General features: G+C 38.9%; 1 protein-coding gene across 3 annotated transcripts in view; it reads left to right on the forward strand.

The window, feature by feature from the left end:
* Positions 1-27,302, forward strand: part of NR3C2 (nuclear receptor subfamily 3 group C member 2) — a 214,155-nt gene that overhangs the window by 98,548 nt on the left and 88,305 nt on the right. For all 3 annotated transcript variants that reach the window (XM_037396421.1, XM_037396430.1, XM_037396411.1), the window contains one exon: positions 20,195-20,334. In XM_037396421.1, the coding sequence (XP_037252318.1) occupies positions 20,195-20,334 (140 nt within the window). The remainder of the gene's footprint in view (positions 1-20,194; positions 20,335-27,302) is intronic.

Genomic DNA, 27,302 nt, shown 5'->3' on the forward strand with positions numbered 1-27,302 from the left:
TTTCCATGAACAGTCTTGCATATGCATAAAACATTCTTTAGAAGTAGCCTTGGAAGCATGTAGAGTTTCCAATATATCATTCAGACCACTAAATTAGACTTTCTCCTTTTCCCCCGTTCCTCCATGTTACCATAAAATGACAAGACATAGTAAATATACTCCTTATTCCATTTTTCCTTGTCTTTTCCCTTCTTTCTCCCAAAAGATTGCAGGGAATCATTGTTAAACATTGATACTCACTGGCTCTGTGATGCATAATATGTGAAGAGATTGCCTTCAGCTGAAGGGCAAAAAGCTAGAAGGTTACTGGAAAATATAAGGAGAGAATAACTATATAAATAAATGGTATGGTAGTATGTTAAGGAGTTAATCACACATCTCAACACTAATTTTATCTTACTGGAAAAACCAGGAGAGCGCAATTTTTCTTTTAGTGAGTACCTATATGACCTATTCTGTATTTTATATACATTCCTTGTAGTGAATTAAGGAGGTTGGGGGGGAAGGCTTATTATTCTTTACGTGCATCAGGTGTCCTCTAATCTGCTAGCTCCCCTCTGCAGGCTGACAGCAAACTATAACAAAACTCTGGAGTAGCTCAGAATTGCATTTCTGTGCCTATGCTGAGGTGGTTTTGAAGTGAACAACATTGTCCCTAACAGGACTGGAGTTAGCAGTGTACAGCAGCTGAAAATGTCATGCCTTGGCTCTGTTGCTAGGCTAAATCGCAATATTGCCCTTTGTTATTCTTGCATATCATTTTATTTTTAGGTGGCATTGTTTATGAGGACATAGAGAAGAGAAGTGGGAGACAGAGAGGGAAAGAAAGGTTATTGGACTAACAACCTTAATATACAGAAGTAAGCTGGTGAAGAGTTGGATCACTGGAGTCGTCCTAAGAGATCTGGACATGTGGGTGGGTAAATGTTAAGATCAAGTGTGAGCAACAAGTTAACATCAGAGTATTAGCAATTTATAACAAGGTTTTGCATTTGTTCTGGTTTTGGGTAATGTGTCCTTATGTAGATTGTGATTAATTGTATGCTTTGTTGCGTGAAAATGTTGTTCTGATAAACTTGCGGCAGGGGAGGATGCTGCAAAGTAAAGTGAGGGCTTCAGACAGGTAAACATTCCAGACGGTATTTCAGATGGGCTCCATCATGTTATCTTCCAGGAACAAATATGTGGGATGCAGTAGTATTTTAAGCAACAAGCTCATTTGGACTGACATAACTACAAGTATTTAAAACAGCTAGGTAGACGGTAATTTAGAAGGTGAAGTTCAGTAACAATTTGACAAGTAGTGCTTTAGTGTCACTTATCAATCTCGTAATTCAGTTATGAAATATTTTTGCACTTTCTGCAAAATATCTCTGCCTGGTAGAGTATCAGATGAGATGGCTTCTTGGGTACTTTTAATAAGGAAATTGCAGAAAACTGAGAATGAAGGGCACAGCTTCAAGTCGTAGTGACTGTTTTATATGTGTGCGTTTCTTGAAACCCTTGAGGACTGCAGTAATACAAAAGTGATACATGTAATCTTTCTGTACTATCAGTGATAACCAGAGTACCTCAGACTACTCTCAAGAGTTTAGCAACTCAGTGGTTGATAAAGTTATGCCAGGACAGGTTTGCCACACCCATCTGCTTAGCATACTCAGAAGAGAATAATTTTGCCACTTCTTCACTTACAGAATTTCTTTTTCTGCTTCAATTGAGAGAGGAGAATTTTCAGATTTGGAGTGCAGGGTTATTCCCAGTAGCTTTTTGGATGTAAAGGGAAGCTGTGGGAGAGATTGTCCCTTACAGGAGGAACCACCTGGAAGCAGCACCCAGTCCCTGCTTCCCCGCCGGTTTTCAGACTGCACCCACCCTGGTTCTGTGCAGCGAGAGAGTGGAATCATATGCAAGTCTAGGGTAAAAAGGGCACAGAAATAAGAGATGGAAAAGATCAGCTGGACTGACTTAACTACATTTCTGTCAATGAGACATTGGTTCCTATAATACAATCTTAAATCCTTTCTTCATTAAAGTTTTAAACCACTCAGCTCCAGAGTAAAATGCTTCTGTTCCTTTTCTCCTTAAAAAAAATAATGCATGTATGTCTACTGAAATTGCATTGTTACATTTAAAAATACCTTAACAGGCTGCTTTCTAATGAGCAATTCTTTTCTAATAGCGGTGCACTTTTTCTAGAGCAGTGGAACAGCTCATAAATAGTTAATTGCAGCAATAGCCATACTTGTGCACTTGAGTAACAGTTGTGGTGGATAACTTCTCAATGATGCAAATGGACGCACTGCAGCCTTATCAGGAACAGCAACAATATGTCAGATTTTGAAGAGGAATGGGAGACACTGACAAACTTTCCCATCTAATTCAAATTAAGTATAAAGCTGAAGTGTAATTGTTTAAGACAACAGCATCCAAAGTAATCCAGATTTTTTTTCTGTAAACATTTTTTTTTTTTTTTAGGACATGTTACCCATTAAAATAAATTTAGGCTTAAGTTAAAATTTTGAAACCCTTGCTTTATATAAAAGTATGTGTTTTATAATGTCTGAATTTCAGCTATTCAGTATATAGTTTATCCCTGTCATCTCTTTCACAGCATTGGAATTTAAATATGTATATCAAGTTTTGTTAATAATACATCAGTGAATTGAATTACTGGATTTTTAATGAAAGCTCTTCAGGTTAAATGAGTAAAGAAATAATGCAAAATACAATAACCCAAGCCTTAATATTTTCTTGATCAGAAGTCAAGCCTTCTATATAATTTATTAAAGTAGCATAATGTCCTTAAATTTGAGGTCAAGATTTTGCAGGCTTAGCAGAGATTTTTATGCATAAGGGAAAGATGAAACTTAAAAAATATTATTTCAGCAGTTTCATAATTTAGGATTGTGACCTCATGCTCTAAGAATAATTATGGCACATAACAATCAGCAGTTTATCAATATTCATTCATAGACGACTTAGTCTCCCTCTGTATCATAGTTTGTTGGGTTAGTTCATGCAACCATAGTAACTTTAAAGCATCTAGTAAATGCCTTAAGGAGCACAGCCAGTTACGTTGCTGGGGGGGGGGGGGGCTTTAACCAATATCTACAGTGTTTGTGAAAGCCACTTTTATTCTGTCATTTTCCTGCATTTTTATTTAGTTGTTATACCTTCTGGTTCCAGTTGGGACCAGTGTTTCTAAGGAGTTATCACAGTGACAACAGGTCACAGTGACAACAGGCAGCCCCTGGGAGCCTGCATTTGTGGCTGCCTGGTAAAAGCTTATCAGCTATGCTTTGGCTGTGGCCAGCATGAATTTGCTGTGGCTGCATGAGTGGTTCCTGCAAAAACCTGGAGGGTTGCCATTGGTTTAAACTGTAACTGTAATGGCAGAAAAGGCCTGAGAACTTAGGTGAGCAGCTGTGGCTGCTTTACAAGTAGTCTGTGCTGTAAATTCAGTGGTGTTGCATCAGTCCATAGTCAAGATGGCTAAACGGTGAGAGCCCAGCTACAAGGAAATCCCAAATCGGTGGCATGAACACCTCACCAGTTTATTAAAATGTCCATCTGGCATCTCTGACGAAGCATTAAATGAAGTTCTCCAGCCTACCCACCCAAGGGCAGCTGGCAGCAAAATAGTACACACTCTTGCATCTATCCTGTAAATACTGCAGAGAAAGGCAGCAGGCCGTTGTGGTACTTCTGCTGGAGTAGTTGGTCAGAGGGCACCACCTGGCCTCACAAAGGCACAGCCACTTCCAGCCGTCAAGGACAAGATTCCTCAGAAGTTCAAGGGTGCAGAGATTCAACTCTACAAAATGAATAGAGCTCATACTTTGGAAGCTGGTGTAATCATTCACTTCTTTCAGGAAGAAGAAACTTCTACCTTTGCTGGAATAATGGTCGGCAGATCCTAAGGTTTGGTTTGGTTGAGGAATAGTGAATGCAATTTTGCAGCCAAGGAAATAGAAAAGCTGAGAATAAAGGCCTGTGTATCGTCTTCGTCAAGTAAACCAAAGCCTGTAATACTGTTAATCTCAAGGGTTTCTTCAGGCTGCAGCAAAGTTCAGCAGTTTGGGCAAGCTCTTGAATAGGCAACTCTGGCAAGTGTTTTCAGTCAAGGCAGAACATTGCAGCTTTTTGGAAGAGCAGCTGGAAGGCCACGAAGCAAGGCTTTGTTCCACCCTGATCTGCCGTTCTATCTTGTAGGCAGAACTGCTTCTTGACATTTATGGAGACTGCAGTAGGGGACACTGCATGCCATGTTACTGGATTGGGGGAATTTTCAACTTTCAGCAATTTTTGCATCAAATCCAAGGTCGTGCAGCTGATAACCTCTAGCCCACACACTGCCAGCAACTGTAGTTTGGATCCCAAATGCTTGAGAGCCAGGAGGGACTGAGTCTTCAGTCTCCAAACAGCTTGGCCTGAGCACTTTCATGAGGAAAACCTGAGGTCCTGCTTCAGCCTTGCTCTGCTAGAAAACATGCGCATTAACAGTGCAGGCTTGACATTTGTAGGCAATTTCTGCTACTTCTGCAGCATGTTGACTGAGCCCTGTGCTTGACAACGCAGTCACGGAAGAGGATAGCAAAAGGCAGAGCCGCATTTGCAAGATTAAAGCAGTGTTTCTGGAATGAAAGAAGCACTGAACTTCAAACAAGTGCTTGCTATGCATTTACTTTTATTAACATTCCTCTGTATGACTGTGAAATCTGGGTAGCAGCCTTGTTTCTTCCAAGTATTAACCAGTTGCTCTTGGATGGTCTTTGAGTCCTTGCTGGTGTAAAAGGCCTACAAAAGATTTTTAGGTGTCAAGTTCTTACAAGTGTTTTCAAATACTTAGCTTTGAAACACTGTTTTTGTAGATAGAGGAGCACAGATACAAACTTTCAGAGAGAAGCATGGACTGTGTGCTGCCTGAAGCCGCTTTCTATGGACTCATTAAAATCAGAATGGCTCTGAGGCAAGTGCAGGCAATACTGCAAGGATGTGTTCAAGGAACATCTGCATTTGGAGTCCAAAACCACACAAAAGACCATGACACTATCCACTATCCACTGTGGTCAAGCTTTTGCAGATTCAATAACTAGACTGTTGTAGGTATATGCAAAACTAGAACACATTACTCAGGAAAAACAAAACAAAAATATGTGAATCAGGTTAGTATCTCTAGCTGTTAATGTGCTGCAGAAATGGGGTTAATTTCTTGCCAACTTATGTAAAAAAAAAAAAAAAGTGAAGTCTTCCTACACAGAACAGCAGGATTTAATTCATCACCGTAATGGAGACTGTTCTTCCAGAGGCATGCAGAAGAATGTCAGAGTTGCACAGGCGTTGTTGGCGGCACCGTGTCTAATGTGCGACGCCACAGTCCCGCTTGTGTCTGCTCTTTTTAGAGGAAGTGGATACTTTGCTTCAGTCGCTTTGAATTACTGCTTTGCTTCATACTCCTTTTGTATCTGACCTGTTCGGGCCCAAGCCTTCAGCTGGCTTCAAACTGAGGAGCGGGGCTTCCCCTGTGGGGGCGCGAAGGGGGAGCCGTGGGCTGCGGCATGGCGGCACCGCTCCCCATGAGCTTAATTCAGGTGAGCTGGGGCAAGGGCTGCAAATGAGATTCATATTTGCTGGTTTCACTGACAGTAAATCAGTTTTGAATGAACTAAATCAAATACTGAACTCCTGTCACGAGGTGGGTCTGCCCACCCCTTTCCCGGAGGAGGCCCAGAGGGTGCGGCAGGGCCGCGGGCTCCCCTCAGCGTGGCCCAGCCACTCTCCCAGCCCCTCACCCCCGGGTGCTGGCCCAGGCGGGCACCGGAGGCTGTGGGCCACCAAAGGGAGAGAGGGGGCAACCTGGAGGAACGAGGAGGAGGAGGATCAGAAAGGTTTGTGGGGACTCCCGGGGTGTTTGGAGGTGCTCAGGGGGACAAAGGGCAGGCCCTTCTGAGGGGGTTGCATGCTTTAAGCAAGGAGACGATACTTTTCACATACACGAGTATGTGTGAGGGTCCAGAGCTTTAAAGAGATGATAGCTTTTTGAGCACTTTTTCCTATGAAGTTCTTGGTTATGGCCACAAATCCAGCAGAACCCTAGACAGAGACTGAGGAAATTAAGTTTTATGTAACTGAGCTGTCTGTGTGTTCCCGCCTAACAAGTTTTGAATGTCAGCCAACCTCAACTAAATTTGACAGTCGGTAGCTATTACCTCTTTCAATTTTAGCTGTTATCTCTTACCAGTTCCATTAAAATAAGTGACTGCATGGGAGAGAGCACCCAATTAGTGCCCCCACTTGAGGAGAGGTGATAGTTTGCATTTTTCTCCTACTAAACGTTGCAAGCAGGAAGGAGGAAGCCTTCAGGAAAAGAAGTTTCATTATGCCTGCTCTTGAATAACTACAATTAAAAAAACCAGTAAAAACAGTTTTCATATACATTGGAGCTCAGCACTTGCTTCATTTTGTATATTTTGGTTGGGGATACAGAAAGCAAATAATGAAAGTAAGAAAAAAGTTGTAGTCTCTTAACACTTTGTGGCTGCAGTGGGCTCTCACACTAGGAGCTGCAGGGAGTGAGGTGGCCTGAAACCTGAAGGTGCGGGGATGACAGGGGCTTCTTGGATCCTCCACCCACGTAATAAGGTTAAGTTACACTGTGATTGCTGCAACATTTGAAACACTGGGTCCTCAAAATTTGCTCTCTGTTGAGTTGTCTTTTTTCTTCCCCAAGTGCTTACTCTGCATATTGCACACCTGTTTATAGCAGAAATAATTTTGGTGGGTGCGGGGAAGGGGAAAGCAGATTGGTTTAGATAGGCAGAAATTCAAGGCCAGGCTGGATGGGGCTTTGAGCAGCCTGGTCTAGTGGAAGATGTCCCTGCTTATGCAGGAAGTTGGAACTAGATGATCTTTAAAGTCCCTTCCAACCCAAACCATTCTGTGATTCTATAAAATTGCTTAGCAGAGTAAAGAATGTGTGTCATCAGATTCTTTCTGTTTGGTTTTATTTGTTCTCTGTGTGGGACCTGTTGTGTCCGTGGGTAATATTGTGGCTTGACAATGAATGTAAATATCGTGGTCCTTGCTATAGAAAATGAAAAGTCTGTGACACAGACAGGCTGCATAAATGAGATCTGGGGGGTGATGGCCTAGCAAGTAATAATGTTTGTTCACTCTGCAATACACCTTGATTACTATGTAAATTGTGTAAATTTATGCATAAGCATATAATTATGCACACTCAACTGTCAGTTTGCCTCTAACATGCTTTTGTGCGTAAACAGTTAAACATCCTTTTCCTGAAATGGGAAGGATGGTGGTATTTTTAATTGTTGTACCAGTTCTTTATTCCAGCTGAAGTTAAATGCAAGCTGCCTTCCAAAATGAAGGCCTGCTGTATATTGCAAGAGAGTCTTGACAGTATGCAGCAAAGGATTTAGGAGGGGCACCATGGCTGTGTTAGTTGCAGCACATAACTTCCTTGGTCTGTTTTGTTTAATACTCCCATTTTCTTTTAGTCTTTGCTATATGGGTTTCAGCTATTGAACCAAGGAGAGTGGTGGGTACAGTACTGTGTATCATTAGTATGTGAGCAGTAGAGTGAATTTCAGCTGAATAAAAATGAATTCTTTGACTTGCAATTGTGAACGTTCCTAGTTTGCCTTGACAATCCTGTCAAGACAAATTTGAACTTTGTCAGCAATCGTGATTGCTTGTGGGAGAATTACCAAAAGCCTTTGCTCTAGGTATCAGTCAGTGATTGCAGCCCTCATCTGCTATTTGACCAAAATTTTCCATGGCACTCAGCAGGCTATTACTTGTCACTCTGACATATAATGGAGGGGTATTTTAATTAATTTAAAAGTTAAAATCTATAGTTATTTAATACAGTATAACTGTATTACATGTCAGTGGTTAACTTGCTGTAAAAATAGGAAAAGGGGTGTTGAAAGGATTTGGGGTTTGGAATATTTTAAAAATACGCATGCAATTGATTTTACCTTCTACAGACTATCAATGGAATTTTTATTTATTTAATGAGACCAAAGATTTCCTATTAGGTAATTATTGTTGATTTTAAAAAGGATTCTTGGATGTTAATTGTGCATCTAGTTTCTAAAATCCCTGTCTTCCAAGATTCAGTAGTACTTCTGCTCTAAAGTCTTGACTTATGTGGTAAGCTCTGAACAACTGTATTTAAGATCTGATGCTGTTTTGGTTTATGACCTAACTGTTCCTTTGTCATTACCTCCCAGTGTCTAAAGTAGGTATAATTCTGTCCAACTCCAAGAGGTATGTAAAACTAGAAATTTTCAATCACTCCAAGACTGTACAGCATGAGTGCAGTTGGTGCATTTGCACACATGCAGATTATGTGTATGCTGAGGTATGAAATCAGGTGCTCTAGTAATACTGTTCCCTAATTGTTCTTGTGGATGCAGTTATGCAGCATCTTTCTGACTGGGGATGGTGACAATTAGTTCAAAACATCTTTTTCTATGTGTCCATTTCAAAACAGCTCTTTTGCAAGAGAGAAAACGAAGAGAGGAAGGCTCTGCAAAGATGGGTGGCTCACATCTTTCTTTTCAACCCCCAACCCCCAGTACTTCAGCTTACCTGGCTTTCTAAGTTAGGAAGAAGGATGAAAAGAGTATCTTCATTCCTTCTACAACAGTAGGATGAGAAATAGGGCTGTTGAATACACATTAATGTATCTCTCTTTTGGCCCATACTGCTTGACCCTTCACATAAACTAAGGGCAAGGAAAACCAGAGGGACTTGAAGCGTACAAATGAATGTGGTAATCAGCATTGCCATTTCCACCAAATTGCCACCAACAGGAGTGATTATACTGTACCTTGGTATAAATGTAGAAGTAAGTATCTCTGTGAATTGTCATTGTGTAGCAGAGGCGGGACAAGTGGAAGCAATGTCCCTGTCTGAACTGGAACTGCAACTTGCCATGTCCCGTGCTAATCACAATTTTTACAAGTACATATGAAGCCTGAGAAGACTGTTCCAAAATTCACAGGTTGGTCTGTGATCAGAATACTTTTAAAACTTAGATTTTCTATCAGTATATTTTCTGAGACGGTACCGCAGAACCCTTTACCAGCAGCTAGTCATATTGGACCAAGGAGTTACATACTTGCTAGAGCTGTGCAGGGTTTGCCTCCTGAAGGTAAGGTAGGAAGAGGATTGCATAGCTACTTGTTTGCACTGAACTAAAAATGGGAGTGTTTTTCTTACTTCACCCTGGTTGATGAATACTCTGTGAAAACTTGAGAGAATCCTCTGTGGGAAGCTGGCCTGCAGGGTGCAATAACAGAGGAGTTTCTGAGTGTGCTGCTGAAGAAACATAACATACAGGTTATATTTGAAAACCACGTTCTAGGTGTGCAATCCCATGTATAACTTAAAGCTAGTTTTCTGATGAGTTTGGGTTTTGTTTTGTTTCCAAAGCATCAACTCTTTATCACTAGCGTTAGAGTGGCACCTTTATATTAGATACAGTATTTGAAGAAATGATGGCTAAAGACTTTGCTAAGGTATTGGAGGAAATCCAATTGCAAACCATTGGTAAGCATCCTGAGAGTCAGAGACTTGGAATTGAGTCCTAGGCTAGATGATGTTTCTAGATAGGCACAGGCAAAGAAGCCACAGTTGGAAGAATGAGGAATTGTTGCACAGGGGACAGCTTCACCACTCATTGGTCACGTGAAGGTCTGCCTAAATACCTGTTTCTATCCCATTTTTCCTTCTTTGTTTTTTCTCCTTTTCCCACAAGCTGATAGGTGTGAATTCTGCATCTATTTGCCCTGTGTTGCCTACTCAACACAGGCATATTCTCCTTGCCCTGACCCTTGCATGGTCCTCAAACATCACAACTGGGTTTCTTACTGCACTGTCAAAAAGTAGCAAAAGCTCTTGAAGGCAACAAGAAGGGAACAGTAAAGGAGATAGAAGTTGAAATCACTCTGCTTTTCCACCTTCTAGTTTTGGGAAGATGGAACCAGTAATGTGGAAAAGACAAATATGCAAACTACCCCAATGTCTGTGTAATTCCCCAACCTAGACCTGCAAGAGTCGTCTTATTTCTTGTATCAAGTAATAATTGTATGAATGAAAACACCGTGAACATCTTGAATTTCTTAAAATGGAAAAATGTTAGTTAAAATGAAGCCTTCGTTATTTCAAATAGTGTTTTTAGAAGTCACAGAAGATATTTCAAAATAATGTGACTGTTTGCCTTTTAAAATACCTGTTAATCGGAGATGGTGGTAAAGTTGGAGTTTGGCTTTTACTGTATCATCTGAAACAAGTGCCAAGCTGGAAACTTCCAGTAAAACATAAAGCTCTGTGCCTAAACTTATTAAGGAACCTTTTGTTTAGTAAGATCATCTTCAGTAGATGATTTCTTTTTCCAGCCTTCCTTTTACAGTTGCATTCAGAACTTGCTGCATGTTGCAAGACATTTAAGTCTTTTTGTGTCAAGAATTTCTCTGATACGCTTACGGGCTTGAGTCTTATTGCTCAGTTCTGCTTTGGTAACTCATACTAAATTGTGAGCTGTCTGTTGCCTTCCGTTTTTCCCTACACCTTCTTTAGGAAGTTTAGATGAGTGTGCAGACTTTCCTACTTCTGTTTTGTGTTTCTATGTGGAATTATAACATAGCATACACTGGCACTGTAATGCTGATACACTTTCAACATCCGTACTAATTTTGTCTTGTTGGATGGGAGGGGGCATGAGGGAGTTGAAAGGGCAACCCTCCCCTCTTCATCCCTCCATTAGATTCTTTTAGCTCAAGCAATAATTATACATGTTGCCTTTCAAAGCCTGTGGGATTGCTCTTATGAGTAAAGGTCTGCCATACTGGGGCTTTTATGTGACAAGTTGGAAAATAGCCTTTGTTCCCATGGTAACCTTTTTTTTTTTTTTTTTTTTTTTGTACTTTGGTGCATTTTTTCCCTATGGTTTCGTGGTTGCTCTGGAGGTTTTTCAATTGTGGCATTTTAATCCCCAGTAGACTGGGGATGACAGTTCATTTACTTTTTGCTATTATGATTTTTTTTTTTAATTTGATTACAGAACTCTTTTTTTTTTAATTTGATTACAGAACTCTTGTAAACTTTTTCTGTTGTGTGGTTAGGGCATTAATGGTGTGGTGGCTTTCTCTATAAGCATATCATGCAGTCAGAAGATAAAGCAAACATTTTGTAATAGGAAAGTATGTAGGACTGGACCATACTGCTTCTGTTATAAACCACTATTTTTGATATAGGTATTCTTTTAGGACTTATGGGATGAAACCGTTGCCAGACATACCAGATAGATTTTTGTCTCTGCAACAGAACGACATTTCTTAAGGTTGAAAATGATCAATACTCTGGTCATCAATGTCATTTCATGTTGCTGTAATAAGGGTTTCATAAAATAAAGCTTTCAAGCAAAGGCAGGTGGTTTTAGGAGTTGCTTGTTTAGATTCTGAGGGAAGAACTTGAAAAAAGTAGTGAGATTTATTTTGACAAGAGGAGGCTTTTTAAAGAGATGCTCTTATTCCTGGTAGCATCTCCCTGCATTTGGCTTCTGTGTATATTTTTCTTCTTCCTTGCTTGTTCAATTTTTCTTTGTTTTAGAAGTCCTCAAAATAGCAAAACGGTCATACAGTCTTGTCTTGCCTGCATTTCCTCATGGTAATGATTTCCCAATGGTGCTCCCATCAGCAGGTGAACCTCACTTGAATTGCTGCATTTTATGTAGTTTTAAAATACTGCTGACCATGCAGAGCCTCACCAAGTAAACACTACTGTGCTCTCATACAAGAACGATCAGGAGGCATAATTAGTTTACATATTTTTCAGTGGTGGAAGATGAGATGGTGCTATAAAAAATAAAATTTTCAAATCTGTGTCTCTCTCCTTAGTCATGGCAGGTGAGCAGGTGCAGGAAAAGAAAGAGTTAAATGAACTCCCTGCCCTGCCCCCTCCCACCTTTCAATAATTAACTAGATCATTTTCCAGATAGCCTGTTCCTGCCTTATCTTGCTATACAATACATCACAATTTATAATCAGCAGCACAAATAACAACACTGCATGCATTTAAACTGCACTAATTCTATAAGTGGACCAAATATGAAAAGTTAAAGCAGATGCACTGTGAGGCTTACAGTTGTTCTCTGGCTTCCGAAAGTTGGAGGTTTGCTCCTGATAGGAAATTTCCCATCTAGGTTAACCATTCCATTTCAGTAGATAACTATATTTATGTACTAAAAAACCCGCAGAAGAATTATATTTTATTTCCCTAGGGAGGCTGGATCTTGGTACGTTGTGACAGTAGTTAGAGAAAAGTGCATTGCAGAGGGATATTAGGAGGGCATTATATGTCTCTGATCGCTAAATCAGTGACTAAAATGTAGATCTATTTCCCTAGGAGGTAAAAGCTCCTCCGTTTCAGTCCACCAGAACAACTTTTGGTTATGCTTAAGTTTATATTTTTCTGTAGTCATCAGAATATTTTGAGTTAAAATTTGGATAGCCAACTGTAGTTGTTACCAAAAGATTTCAGTTGAAAAGGTCAAGGAAAAGTCAAGGCTTACAGCTGGACTGAGGAAAATGCTGGGTCCTGTCAGCATCCACTAAGGTAAATGGAAACTGAAGGAGCTTAGTACACTTGCTTCGTTTTGTAAAATCAACATATGCCTTAAGGTTAAACTAAATACAGGAACCTGTTCGCTGGTGACTACAGCACAGGAGCACCCATCAGCTTCTATTTGTAGAATAAACACTGGAATCTAAATGCGTTTTTAAAATTCTGAGTGAATCTTTTTAGATTTGGGGGAGCTTAGGAGAAAGGGTGGAGCTTTTCCTGTTATCAGTGCATGTCAGAGTTTGCTTGTTACCATAATTAAGATCCAGGTATGAAAGTGTGATGTGTGAGCCTTAGGCATTGCTAAATAGAGTAATTTGATGTGAAGGCTGGAGCTGCTGAGGAAAGAAATAATTTGATTTCTCAGTTTGCTTTCTCTTAACTAAATTCCCTTTCCACTCTGATTCCTCCTTGTTTCATCATACTAAGCATTTCTTAAGGGGGGGGAAGTATAAATACTGGATTAATTTTGTAAGCTATAAATTTGTATTAGGGTTGTAGTGTTTGAAGTTCAAGGAATTGACTGTCTTGGAACAGAATACCTCTGTGCTTAAAAAACAAACAAACAAACAACACTAAAAAAACCAAAACCGCACACTACTTTAAATGTAGTATCACAGTTACTGAAATTTCTGGCTTTGCTGGTTTTTCTTTGGGTTATTTTTTTGTTGTTGTTGTTAATGTCTTAAAAATATACCTTCAAAGTCATAGCTGGCAAAATAAGTTTATTTTGGTGAGACACTGGTCCATTTTTTTAAATTACAGCAAATAATAGTGGACTCTGTGTGAGTTCTTCATCATTAACTAAAACAAAGCAAACAAAAGTGAATGGTAATGCATGTAAGAGCTTCAGGGTCCTGAAGTTTGGGGTGTTGCAAAAACAATTTATTTATAACAAAAGAAAATACTATTTTCTAGGTTGTTTTTCTTCCTTAATTGAGTTTCCTGAATATTTCACATTGAAAATTTTTATTATTCTAGTAGAGAGAAGACATTAAGAAAAAACCTAATTCTTTCTCTAACCACTTATATTACCTGTGGACTGATAAAATACTCCAGATGTCAGAGTAAATATGCATTGCTTCGGATGTTACACTTGGTGTCTGTCATCCATAATATGCACAGAAGTACACAGCTTTCCTAAAATACTAGATCATGTTGAAGATTTCTGAGTCTTAAAAGTTTTTTGGAGTTTTGGTGGGTGTTTTTTTTAAGGTTTAGTCTTAAAAAAAAAAGAATCTCAGCCTTTTTTGCTTAAGGCTGCAGGTATAAGGGTTGGTAGCGGCTGTGAGTCCCGTTGTTTTATCCAAGGGAGCATAACCATTTCTGTAGTGTGTCTTCATCCCCATAGGAGCAAGGTAACGCCCTGAGAAACTCACCCAGCAGAGTTTGCAGCTAAGTTTTTTAGCAATTTCTATTCCTCTGCCAAACATCAGAGGGTCGGTGTTCTGCATGCATGCAGGAGTGTTGCTGCTGAGGCTCGGGTTGGTTTGGTTTCAGCGGTCTTTCCTTAGCTCAGCGTTCATGAAGTCCCATGTGACTGCCACCTTCTCTGAAAATCTGATCGTTTCATCTCTGCACCTTTTCACTTCTCTGTGCTTTCTTGGTCTGCTGACAAGAAGATTGGTTTATATAGTCTGACATTTAAGAAATACCATTTTCCAGTCTGCTAATCTGCTTCATACAAGTGGTTGTAAGAGAGAGCCAGGGTGTCTTCCTGCAGTGAAACTTTTTAAAAAACTTTGGGCTACACAAGGCAAAACTGATACTGATCAAACCTTAGTACTGACAGTTAAAACTCACAGTGTGGAGCAAAATCTGGGTGGTGGAGGGCATGACCAGCATCATTGGATAGTGGTCAAATAATCTATTAGAAAACTTTGACCAGTATAACATTTTCTAAATAACTACTGGAGTTATTTTGGATAGTGAAATTTTTATTTCTATGTGAACACGCACCAAAATAATGCAGGTAGTGTGAAGAGGAGGTCGTTATGCTATCTAGTGTGATGGCTGAGTGAATGATGAGTTTAAGGAAGATACTAGGAGAGCTGCTAGAGAAATGATGAGTCAAAGGAAACACTTAGATATGTGAGATTAATTGTGGAAACCAGGAAGAATTCAGGGCACTATTTGAAGGGGGAAGAGAGTGTATTTGCAGGGTAGCATAAACTTGGGAATCAGTCTCTTGATTTTAGTGCCGGGTAGCGAGGAGCTGTATTGTCATTCAGTGTAGGAGTTTCCTGTCTCCCTTGAGCAGCCTCACCTGGCCTGCTGCGTTGAGGTTGGTGAGGGCCAAGTGCGTAGGTGGGCTGCTGCAGTGGCATGACCGGCGCGGTGGTGCTGAGTGCTCTTGGGTGGCTCTTGATCAACTCTTGGCCGTCTCCTGACCATCTGAGCTTCCCTGGGTGTGAAAAGTGGGCGAAGCTCCGGTCTCCATGCTCAGCCAGACAGTCCGTGTCATGGTTGTAGAATACCATTGAAATACACAGTTCTTGTTTTGGGCCACAGAAAGGTTAGTTTCAGTATCTATATGTGCAAAGCTAACTCATGTTTTTGTGTGCCCGTCCCCAGTACAAGACATCTCTTGCTGGAGGTTACAGCCCTTCAGAAAGGAGGTGAGAGGGTAGAAGAAAGATGCTGGCAGTCTCTGCATCTTGAATCTCCTGATTATTCTTCCTCTTAAAGGGTTGTTTTTTTCTTTTGGTGAAAACATGATGCTGATCTCACTTCTTTTTACCTTTGTTTTCACATAACTTTATTTATTGAAGTGTACCCAGGTTCCTTCTGTTTATTTTACTACCAGAAAAATTCTGTATGAAAAAGAAAAGTCACTGACATGGAATTAAAAAGGACTCATCTAGATCTCATAATAAAAAAAAGTGCTTGGAACAAATGAGTTCGGGATTCATGTTGTGGCTTGTGCTTCATTTTATCATCAGAGAGGCATCGTTTGTTTAAACTGTGCTCCTGTATGACATCTGGTTTGAAAAGCATAATAACCTATATAATCAGCTTTTAAAATGCTGGATTATCTGTGGGTTTATTGACTCTTCTTTACAAAATCTGTTATTTCTAATTAATTCTCCATATAACTATTACTAAAGCCAACTTGCAGAGACACAAATGAGCTTGATGGCAGTGGCTAGTCAAGGTCAGCATTTAGCTGCCAGCGTTTGCACTGTTGAGGATAATAAATCAGGCTTATTCCTAATCACATACCCTACAACGTGACAAATGTTCGTGGAGCCATCTAAGCAACCATTTTACAAATCATTTGGAGGATACATTTGGCATTGTTAAACTGCTCCATGCTGCCCTTGGCTGTAAAAGCATTGTGATAAAATATATATGCTCTGTTAGATCTCTTGTATTTGAATCCTGCAGAGTGCGTGTGTCTATGGGGGCATGTGTTTCCTTTTTTTCTCCTTTGTATTGGAAATAGACGTGAAAGTAATAACACCTGATCAACCTATGGAAACCACTGGCTTCTGAAAGCAGCGAAGAGTCGCCAGCTCTGTGGCATTATTTCATCTTTCTTGCGTTTTCAGTTAGAAGTTTATATTGAGAGTAGGTTGCTACCTACAAGGAAATTTCCGGGTCAACAATAGTGCACTGTGTGAAAGTTTAAAAAAAAAAACAAAAAAAAACACAAAAACATAAAAAAAACCAAAACAAAAAAAAACCAACCACTGTTAAATATCAGAGCAATAGTTGTTAAGCTCTAATTTGGTTTTGGACAAATGTGTAAACACAGTGATTTTGCTTGGGCTAAAGTTTAAGGCTCAGTCATGCTGTGGCCGACAGATGTCATTAGATTTAGTGTGTCATTTAAATAAGATATTTGGCAGTAGGCTAATTGCTGTCCAGGGAGTCAGTTGTGAAGTTCCTGATCTTTTGTATGGTATTCATTCTTACTTGGACAGAGTCTTGTATTTTTCTGAAGAGGGGATGAGGTATTACCGAAGTAATCTGGATTATTGTATTAAAACTTCTTATCTGGAGCCAAAAAAAAAATCAAACTGAGCTCCAAAAAAGAACCAAAATTAAATTAATGTATATATCTATTATAATCAACCGAATTTAACATTTAATTTTTACCTGTTAAGCGTTATCTGCCTGTTACTTTTCCCACATACCAGTTTACATTAGGATTACTTAATATAAATTTATAGGGTATTTCTGTGGAAAATGAATGAAAAAGGAAATATTTACCTTGGAGCATGCATGAAAAGCACTTCCAGCGAGGCTGGTGGGGTTTTCTAGTGCAGTGTTCCTCCCTATACATATTACAGGATATAGAGCTGTACTGATAAATAATTGGTTTAATAAAAACAATAATCTGATAAATTAAATGGGTGAAAACAATAAAAAAATCAAAAAAACCCCGTCATTAACACTGGATATTTGGCCTTGAAATGAGAGCAGAGAGGTAGTTTGCACAGCAGTCAGATCTTGATGCAGATCTTGTTCACCATTGACAAGTCGCTAAGAAAGGAATGACAGGCTGAACGTAAGAGAGATTCAGAAGGAAAAGGTGGAACCATCCGTGCATGCCTTGTTGAGAAAGAAAATCTTCCATGGAGAGAATGACTTAATCTGAGGTTTAGGAATATGATTTGACTATATTTTTTGGACTCAGCCTTTTATTATTTGCAAGTATGTACAAACACCACTTTATCTTTGTATAAGGCAATATAACAGCATTTTGAATTGGCAAATACTGTGGTGTAGCGTGGGTAAAAGAGAAAATAAGACATTTTTAGAAACAAGCCAAACATTGTTCGTTATAAGGCAATCATAGAGCAACTTGGAGGAGACTTAAGTACCAACAGCTAATATCAATGTTTCTTTGCAATGAAGTATTTGAGCACTGCTCCATGTTGGATACTGCTGTTAAGAATGAAAATACCTCATTTGTGTTTTAACCTATTCCACTTTTAAACTGGTTAAAAGAATGTATGGGATCTAATTAGATTTTTTTCCAGAACATCAGGTTTCCACCTGAGATGCTGTGGCTGAGTAGTTGAATCCATGCTTTGTGTTCAAGCAGTACCTTCACCTTTCAGCTATATTCAAGCCCTTTCTTTAGAGAAGCACTGTATAAAATATGCTATAGATTATGTCTTAGGTAGGCATTTAATAATCGTCGATCAACTGGTGTCTCAATGTGTCTTCACTGGCCTTTTTTACCCAATAATTGTGTTTAAGTGGAATTTCATATCTTGTCTAAACTTGTATCTAAAAAAAGGCTCTCCCACATTCAGCAAATCCTACATGACAGTTTATTTTCAACTAATAATAATATATGCTTGTATATATGACAGTAGGTATAAATAGGAGGTGTATGTATATGAGTGTATATATATGTAAATATGTAAATAATAAAACACGCACACTGCTGTGGTACCCTGGAAACCACCATTTCTCAACAGGAGGAGCTCTCTAACAGAACTACCTTTTTTTGATATTGAAAAGAAAAACTGTATTTTTCAGGGTAGAAAGACTAGGAAAATTTTTGCCAGTTTTATGAAGAATCAGGAACATGCAGCATCAAAATTACAAATGCCCCAAGACATTTTGGTGGTATGTCAGAATTGAAACGTTTCCCTTCTCAGACAAAATACCATCATTTGCCATGAAAAAAAAAAAAAAAGAACAAAAAATTTCAAGGAGTTAGTTTTCCAGGTTATTGACATTTTCTCTAGAAAACAGACACCTTTTAAAAAATTTTGTTTAATGAAAGGCTTAACGTTTTTCATGCAGTACGAAATGTGCTAGAGGGAAGTCATATTCATTGCCTAAACAAATCCAAACGCAGACCTAAATACCAGCACAGTCTTGGCACATCCTGGAGAAGGTACCTTTCCTTAGGGGTAGATTAATGCAATGTACATAGGTAGGACTGTCACTTGAGGACACAGAACTTTAACATAGATTTGGTGAGGCTTTTCTTTGTCTCTCTAACAGATGAGCTAATGCCATCACCTAGCAATTATCAAGTAGCGTGATATTATGTAATGAAAGTATAAATAGCACGAGGACTAAAACTAGTAAATCTAACAGACTAACGAGCAGACAAGAGCAGGAATACTATTTGGAACATTTTGATTAGCATCTGAATGCTGTCATTTAAAAAGACATTTAGATTTGATGTTACAGCAAAGCTGCAGGCCAGGAGAGTTGCAGTCCTTGATCTGGAGTGACAAATGTGCTGTGCCCCTGGATAAATCACTTAGCCTCTGTATACCTCTTTAAAGGAAGACAGAAAATTGGTAAAAGGCAAAGGGTGCATACTTGAAATTTCTGAAGCAGGCTGGTTTTCTTGTTTGAATTAAAACTACCTGTGAAATTAGTTTCCCAATGACTGACCGAAAAATAGCCTGTGACCTGCAATTTGAACTATCAAATTATTTCACCATAAGTGTAAAGTCTTTGGGGGTTGTTTTTGTAGTTGTTTGGCAGCATTCAGAGAGATAAGGTGTGAAGAAATGCAAGAGGTCACGTTTACCTGGAGAAGAGAGGCTGTGTGGAAGGAAAGACTCTCCCCAGCCCGCCGGAGGTGTGGGAGGGATCCAAATCTTTCATCTCCTTCAGTATCTGGCACATTTCTCTGAGCGTGCCGATTACATTAGAGTGGCATTTCCAGTTCCCGAGGGAAGAAGGAAGGGAGGAGACTCACTGCATCATGAAACGTGACTTGTTTTTGAAGAGCGCTCTTTTAGAGTTGCCAGTGGAAAATACTACCTAAAGATACTTTCTGAGAGCTATGGTTTAAAAAGACCCAGCAACAGAAATGCCCTGTCTTTTAAGAAGGCAGTGGATGTCTGAATCTGGGTTTGCAAGGTGCGTCAGCCTGCAAAATTTCAGAATGGTTTCTGAACTTCTGGTACTGCTTCTCTGGCACCTACAGTCACATGGAAGGGTCTTCTGCACTGGCAGAATGTAAAAAGGCTTCAAAACTACTTCAGAAGCAAGCTGTTAAATTACAGAAATATTAGCTATAAGCTTAAGGACCACTGTAGTGGTAAGCAGGAATGTGGACAGGAGAGTGCATGCCACTTTTCTGCACTACTTCATAAAATGGTCTTAGTGGCTTTATTAGAGGTATTACTTAGCTTTAAAAGCTTGAAACAAACAAATAAACAGAAACAAAATTTATAGCTATCTGGTCGGTCCAGAGTGGTCTGTTTGTTGTTTATTTTCAGTTGTAATCATCTGCTACCAATAAATTCCACTGCCCTTGTGGTAACTTCTCACATTAACATTGATATATTATGGGTGGTTTAAAACAAACAATAAAAATATTGCACTTACTAATTAAAACAATTCATGTATTCAGCCAGGCACTGCCAGAAAGGGTTGTGGTTTCTTAATTGTTAGGTGCCTTGAGCAATATACCTGTTATAAATTCTTAATTGAATTTTGCATTATGGCCAGTGTGATTTGAAATATTCATAGCTATTTTGTTTGGTTTGTTTTTGTTGTTTTGTTTTTTTTTTTGTTTTGTTTTGTTTTGTTGTTTTTTTTTTTTTAACTCCAGCTCTTCATTGAGAAGTGTATCAACTGGATCTTCAAGACCTTCCAAAGTGTGTTTGGTGTGCGGAGATGAGGCATCTGGATGTCATTACGGGGTGGTTACATGTGGCAGCTGTAAAGTTTTCTTCAAGAGAGCAGTAGAAGGTAAGAAAACACAAAAATCGTTAAAAAAGAAAAGGCAAAATACGTGTGCGTTTGGGGTTTTTTAAATAGAAATATATATATACACACAGGTGCACATGTAGGTTTTCCTATGTGTTTTCTGTTCTGTGGCGTTATTCTGGGTAAAAAATAATAAAATTTGAATGAACTTCAGTTATGTGTGGTATAATTTATGTAGAATATGCCAAGGTGTTTTGCATTGTACACCTTCTAAAGCATGCTTTCTTTTGCTTCATGCCACTGCTCAGTCACATTTTTTCTCCACACTCCAAGTATTTTTTTGTAATTTTTAATGGACACAGATACATTAGATGTAAACATACTCCTGCTTCTCCTGTACTGGAGGATGAATAAGTTTGTCTTGTTGTGTTTTGGCAGCCTTATATGACAGTACAATTGACTCAGGTCAGTTATCTCTCTGTGGGTACCTCCAAGGCTTTCAACTCTGCTTCGTCTTTCACCAACAGAGAAGTTGGTGAGGAAGCAGGAATTGATCATGGTGCTTTACTTAGAGATAATTTTCTTCATTAAGGTCTAGGACTTTCATGATGACTATATTTTGATAGCTTTATCATCACAGGAGTGTTTTGCTGACATCTCAGTATTCTATGTTAATTATGGTATAGCTAGTCTTTCCTGGGCATCTCAATAGAAAGAAGGTAGGATCACTCGGAGTGCTACAGGACCTCAGGTCAACGTTGCCTCTCCATGACTTGGGTTGTTAGGGTGAAAGAAAACGTTTGACCTTTACAGTATTTGTCAGCAACTTTTTCGAGTGATAAAAAATAAGTTTTTAATACCTGATAAAGAATAAGTTAATGACAATCAAAGGATATAACTACTGTATAGGTTTTTTGAAGCCTTCGCTGATGAGTGGATGTTCTTACAACCACTGATGAAGCAGGCGATACCTACTTATTTATTTCCATGAAGAAAAACCTAGAAGGAAGAAAGTAGGCTCTTAATATGGTGTCCAGCATGTGCACTGTGAAGAGTGAGGTAGTGTGTGATGTGATTAATTTCTTCTGTGATTATTAAATCTGCTGCTGATGGCAATAAGGATTTAGCTCTCTGTTAAATAGACCCGGAGGGCTTATGCATCATTGAAGTCAAGACCTCATGTAATATCTATCAATCTATTTATCTATCTATCATCAAAAGTGTTAATCTAATTGAAATGGACTTTGCAAAGTTACAAGGACACGGAAGAGGTTTCCCCCTTCTAAAAGCATTTTCTGTTACTGTTGTGCAATAGCTGACCTTGATGTCTTCATTCCCTAACTTCTTCCTTGAGTTTTTAGTCACTTAATGTAGTACATGAACTGGAAAACCTTACTTATTTTCACTGAATTATGTCCTCCACGTATATCCATGCCACATCATGGATGGGTCTTCAGACATCCATGTCTAAGTTGGCCTCTGAACCGTAAGGATTTTTTTTGTTGTGGTGGTCATGGGGAGGTTTTGCATACACCTGCACATACTGTGTGAAGTAACAGCACCTTTTGTTGTCTCCCTACTGTCCTGCCTTCCAGGAAAGCTTCCTTCCCAGTCTTCAATCACTGTAATTTCAAGGTACTGTGTATCTGCGTTTACCATGCCCCTCTCTTTTGATATGCTTTCTGACATAATCTGATGGATACCCTTATCCAGCTTTACAGAATTTTTTTGAAAAATTACCAGGGATTCCCTTGAGGAGTTAACAAAGTATCAAGACTACGTTTCCAAGCTTCAGAAGCCAAAATTACTAGGAGTTGATTACTCTGTAATCAGGCATAGAAATACATTTTTAAAATGTAGCTAGAAGTTATTAGTAATTACTGAATGTGTATAAGTTAAGCAAAAAAACCCTCAAGAAAGGAAAGACAAAACCACCCTGTCATCCCTAAAAATTGAAGATAGTAGTTTTATCTTAAAAGATATTTTTTAGAATTACTGCATTGACATACATGTTCCTACCAGTGGTATGTGAACACTGTCTATAGACTTTTGCTTGGTATGCACGTGACTGAGCTCTTGATGCTACCAGTAGCATTGCTGTCGTGCAAACACTGACATTTGGCTTGCGCTTTTCAGTTTTTATGTATTTATATATGTATATATTTGTGTGTGTGTATATATGCATAAAAATACATTGTAGAGTATTAGCCACAGAAGGACATAGCAAAACCAGAATATACATTTTGGCTGCAAACATGCTGAAACTATCCATCTGAATAAAAGTTTGTGTAGGTAATCATGTAATAACTAAATGTTTTTCTGGAGTTGGCATAAACTTTTCAGTTGGGTATATGCTCAATAAAACACCCCATTCTGAGGTTTCCTATTTTAAATGAAGTATTTGTAGCAATTAATCTGTATCATATGTTCATGAGGATGTTCTTAAAACTATGGTAGTTCTGTGCATGATATAAATAAAAAATAAAATGGAAGAACTACCTTAAATGTAGATACTGGTCATAACCTGTCTCAGCTCTGAGCTAAAGTTGTGTTCGTCACTTAAGTATTTGCAGTCTTGTCTCTATTAGAAAGAAAATAGTAAAACACTCTCTGTGAACATAAAAACAACTTTCTGGGGAATATATAAATATGGTGGGTAATGTATTTGAGTAAAAATTAATTGTTCCCTCTCTAAAAGATTGTAGTAAATTAATAGAAGTCCTTCAAGTTTCATTCACCATTTCTCTGAAATTATGAGTATAGACTTCTTAAAGATGTATTAATATTTTTCCAGTTGTATTTTACACACTTTATCTCACACACACACACACACACACACACACTTCTTACTTGATTCGCTAAATGTTCTTCAGTAGAAAGTGGTATGAGAAATTATGTTCTTTCAAAAATAGCTTCCTCTTCCAATTGTTATTAAATACAGTGGCTACAGTGGGTGCTGTTTTCAGAGAGCCATGAGAATGGTTGAGGTTGGAAGAAACTTCTGGAGGTCATCTGGTCCAACCCCCCCTGCTCAAGCAGAGCCACTTAGATCCAGTTGCCCAGGACTATGTCCAGATGGCTTTTGAATATCTCAAAGGATGGAGACTTCACAACCTTTCTGGGCAACCTCTGCCAGCGGTTGGTCATCCTCAGAGTAAAAAAGTGCTTCCCGGTGTTCAGGCAGACCTTCCTGTGTTTCAGTTTGTGCTGTCTTTGAATGGAGCAACTCTTCTCCTTCAAGGGAAAGACACTTCTGGTCATTAGTTTCTACTGATTAAATTAATGTTTTATTTAATTTTAAAAGTTACATACTGATAGTCTTTCAAAAGATATGGTGGGATGGCAATCATGTGAGAGAGCAACTGTGCAAATGGAAGGAAAAGAGCGAGTGATCTAGTTGAAGGGGGAAGTTGGGCTAGATGGCCTTTAAGGGTCCCTACCAACCCAAAGCATTCTATGAAGTGGGGAGACAAATTGTGTCCAAAAGCATGGCAGCAGAGAGAAGGGGGATTTGGAGAGAGGGGCCACTGCACACCATCCAGCTCTTTGGGTCTTGCCTAAATTGCTAACATTGTCAGCCGGCCTTGAACAGCTTTTGAGTGCTAATTCTTTTGTGCTCCTCTGAAATGTCATAAAACAGAGGTATTTTAACAGAAAAGAAAAACTGCATTGAAATTTAAAAAGTATACAACAATAAAAGAGACTAAAGCTTGTATTTTGAATTATATATCTGGTAATTGTATACCCAGTGAATCTTAGATCGGGGACTTGCAGGAAATGTCTAATGAATTTATGAGAGGGAGAACTGTAGACCAAAAAAAGTATTAAAATGGGTTTATTGGTGAAATTTCAAAAGTAATTTCAGATGGAATTCATTACAGGGATGTAAATTATTGAAGTGCAAAATTTTGATATCAAGTAAGCATGAACTTCTTGCTGACTGACTTGATGAACAGGAGTCTGGTATGAAGAAATGTGATTGTGTCATTAATATAAATTTGATCTGCCTTGCAAACACTAAAATCTTTTAACCATAAAAGTGTCGATAAATGGTGTCACGGCAAAAGCTAAGACATTTGTATTTATAATACATTTTTACCTAGGATAACTACAGCGTATGCTTTTCTAAATTATGGATATGACTAATCATGAAGTTATTTAAACTTTAATTTATGATCATTAATAGAGTCATATGCTGAAAATACACTATACTGTGAGGGAACCTAAAGCACCTGGCCAGTCTTGTCTTCTCTTTTTCGACTGAACCAGTTTTCTCTAAGGAGAGTAACAGGCTTGAAGTCAGAAATCACAGCTGTTCTTGCGTATGCTCTGTGTTTTTAGTCTTCGTTTGTTTAAGTTCCAGACAAGTATGAGGTAATCTGTCCTAAATCAAAATCTATTACCACTTCTTAAGTTGCTAAAGTTAATCTTTCATTCTTTCTTTGGCGTGAAGGTAAGAAAAAAGGAAGGTATTTTTTCATCTCCAGATAGTACTAAAGACTACAGCAAAAAGGACCATCGTCTTCCAGTTATTTTGCTGGGAGATTTTTGGCTACTTGAAGAATTAAAAAATTATATCATACTAATTATAGGGAAGCTTGCTTTTTTTTTTAAATACAAAGACGTGATGTTCAATACATTTCAGATTTTGCTGTTGATTTCCACTCCAAGAGGTTTGCCTTAAAGCTGGTTCTGCTATTTTAAGTCAGAAACATAGATCTCTTTTCACCTCTGATGTAGAAACACAGTCACAGTAAAAGACATTTCTAGGGTTGCGTTTCTTTTTCACCTGAACATTTGCTGTATGCCTATTTGAAGTAGGGAGAAATTTGGCTGAAGGAAATTGTTCAAAGTCTAATCTGATGGCCTCCTGGACATAGTAAATGTGCTGTGCACCTCAGCAAGCAGCCTAGTAATAAAGGAATCCTGCCTCTGCTGTGTGGTTGAACAGCAGGCTGTCCAAGACTTCGCTTCAATAGTGGAAGGCATGAAACTTCTTGTATAGCAATCTGCAGGGACTTGGCACAGCGGTGGGAACCAAGGTTGCCTCAAATACAGGGTTATGGAAAAGAACTACCATTCTTCATGTTTGTGCCAGGCTGCAATGAAAACACAGGAACAGAACAACCTGGGCTGCGAGATTGAGGGTCCAACCCACCAGTCACCTGGCGTAACTCCCAGTCCGCCTTGCCCAGCACCAAGGCCAGTATTTTTACCATAACCAAAGGGAGGCAACAGCCTTCTAGAGACTCATCTTTACATGAGGGATTGCAAGGCACTGTGCATCTCTTTAGCAGTGGGCCAGATGCATAATATCCCAGCGATAATTTTTTGGTTTTGTGAAAGTACTCTATAGGCTCTGCTTCTAGAAGGCCACACAAGAGGGAAGGTGATACATTATGCATAACATGTTTTTTTCAGAAACAGGTAATCTTCCTATGAGTGCAAGTGCAAGAACTTCCCAAGGCTCTAGACCCCACTAGAAAATAAAGAAAAACTAAAGCCTCTGTGCGTGCTTCCTAGACTTTTTCATTTGAATTGAGGCGAAAAAAATACCAAGGTATGAGAATTTAAATGCTGGAGTACGTAGCTCTTGAATAATTTGTCTCATTAGCATAACTTATATTTTTATAAAACACTGCTGGTGAACAGGAAAGTTTACCTTATTGATCATTTAAAGAAGCAATTTTTTTTAATGCTGTAGAAGCTGAAATGGATACATTATAGAAGGGCTTTTTCCACACCATTTTGCAGTGTGTGCAGCCATGAATTTTGTAGGTCTGTATTACTAGAATTAATTATACATACAGTTCTTTGCTCTCCACTCTTCTGTTCATTCACTGTAATGGAGTCAGTGTTTTTCCATCACAGGCTGCAATTTTCCTTTTATCCACTTTCATAAGGTCAGTGGCCTCTCTAAATTCGACATCACTCAGTATAGATGTCCATATGTTTTCATAGAAATTTCTATGTGGGATTTGAAGTTGACTCTGTTCCTGACCTGTTGCAAGAATCTGTTTTACAACCTATCAAACAGAAATACTAGGTGAAGAGCAAGCAGATGGGTGATCTGCCGAGGGCAAGTGAGATGGTCAAATTCATGTAGCAGCTGCTACTCATACTTGATATGCTATGGTTAATAGGTGTAAAATAAAATTTAAATAATTAAGTCATCGTAGGTTTGAAGCTGCCACCAGCCTTCCATGCTTTCATAGAAATAAAAAGGACTTTTCCTGGGTTTTGCTCCGGCAGGCAGTGTTGCTTAGTGAAATGAAGTCTTTGTTCCTGCTCCTGGTTGGCTTTAGTTACTAGGACCTTAGAGTTCAGGAGGCTGGTAGGAGGAAGGAGCTAGAAAGATTTGCACTGGGACCCTAAAAAGGGGAAAGGGGGAGAGAAATAAGCAACAAGAAGTGACACAAAAAAAAAAAAAAAAAAAGATTAATAAAGGATGAAGCATGTATTGCAGTTGAGTATCTTAAAGCTGGGGAGAGGTAGAATGGGACTAAGAGCTTTCCTTATGGCTTCTTGGAATATGTGGGCTGCATGAGAAACTCCAACTGATGCTCAAGAATAAATGCTGTTAAACGTGGATGGCAATGCTAATAGAGCAAGCATATTGTGTTTGTGTTTCAGAAAGGAGGGGGTAGGTTTGGGAACCATCTAGGTGATAGAGTGTCTTCGTTTTAAAACAGGCAAAGAATAGGGGAGTTTAACAGCTGCAGTGCCACAAAGCACCAAACGTTGGTTAATGGCCAAGAAAATAATTTGAAAAAAATCCACATCCATGCCTTTCCAGAAGCATTAATAATTTCTTACCTCCCCAGGACTTTCCAGCATTCACAGTTTTTTTGATTGTAACTGTTATTTACCGTATAAGCTGGGAGGTCTGTGTACAACTATTCTCCTCCACTCTTCTGTTTGTCTTTCATTCTTTGTTTTCTGAATACTAATTTCTAGACTGCTTCATCTATAAAATAATAACATTCATTATGTGATAGCCAGCCTGCACA

The sequence above is a fragment of the Falco rusticolus genome, chromosome 1, assembly GCF_015220075.1.
Source record: "Falco rusticolus isolate bFalRus1 chromosome 1, bFalRus1.pri, whole genome shotgun sequence".
Lineage (NCBI taxonomy): Eukaryota > Metazoa > Chordata > Aves > Falconiformes > Falconidae > Falco > Falco rusticolus.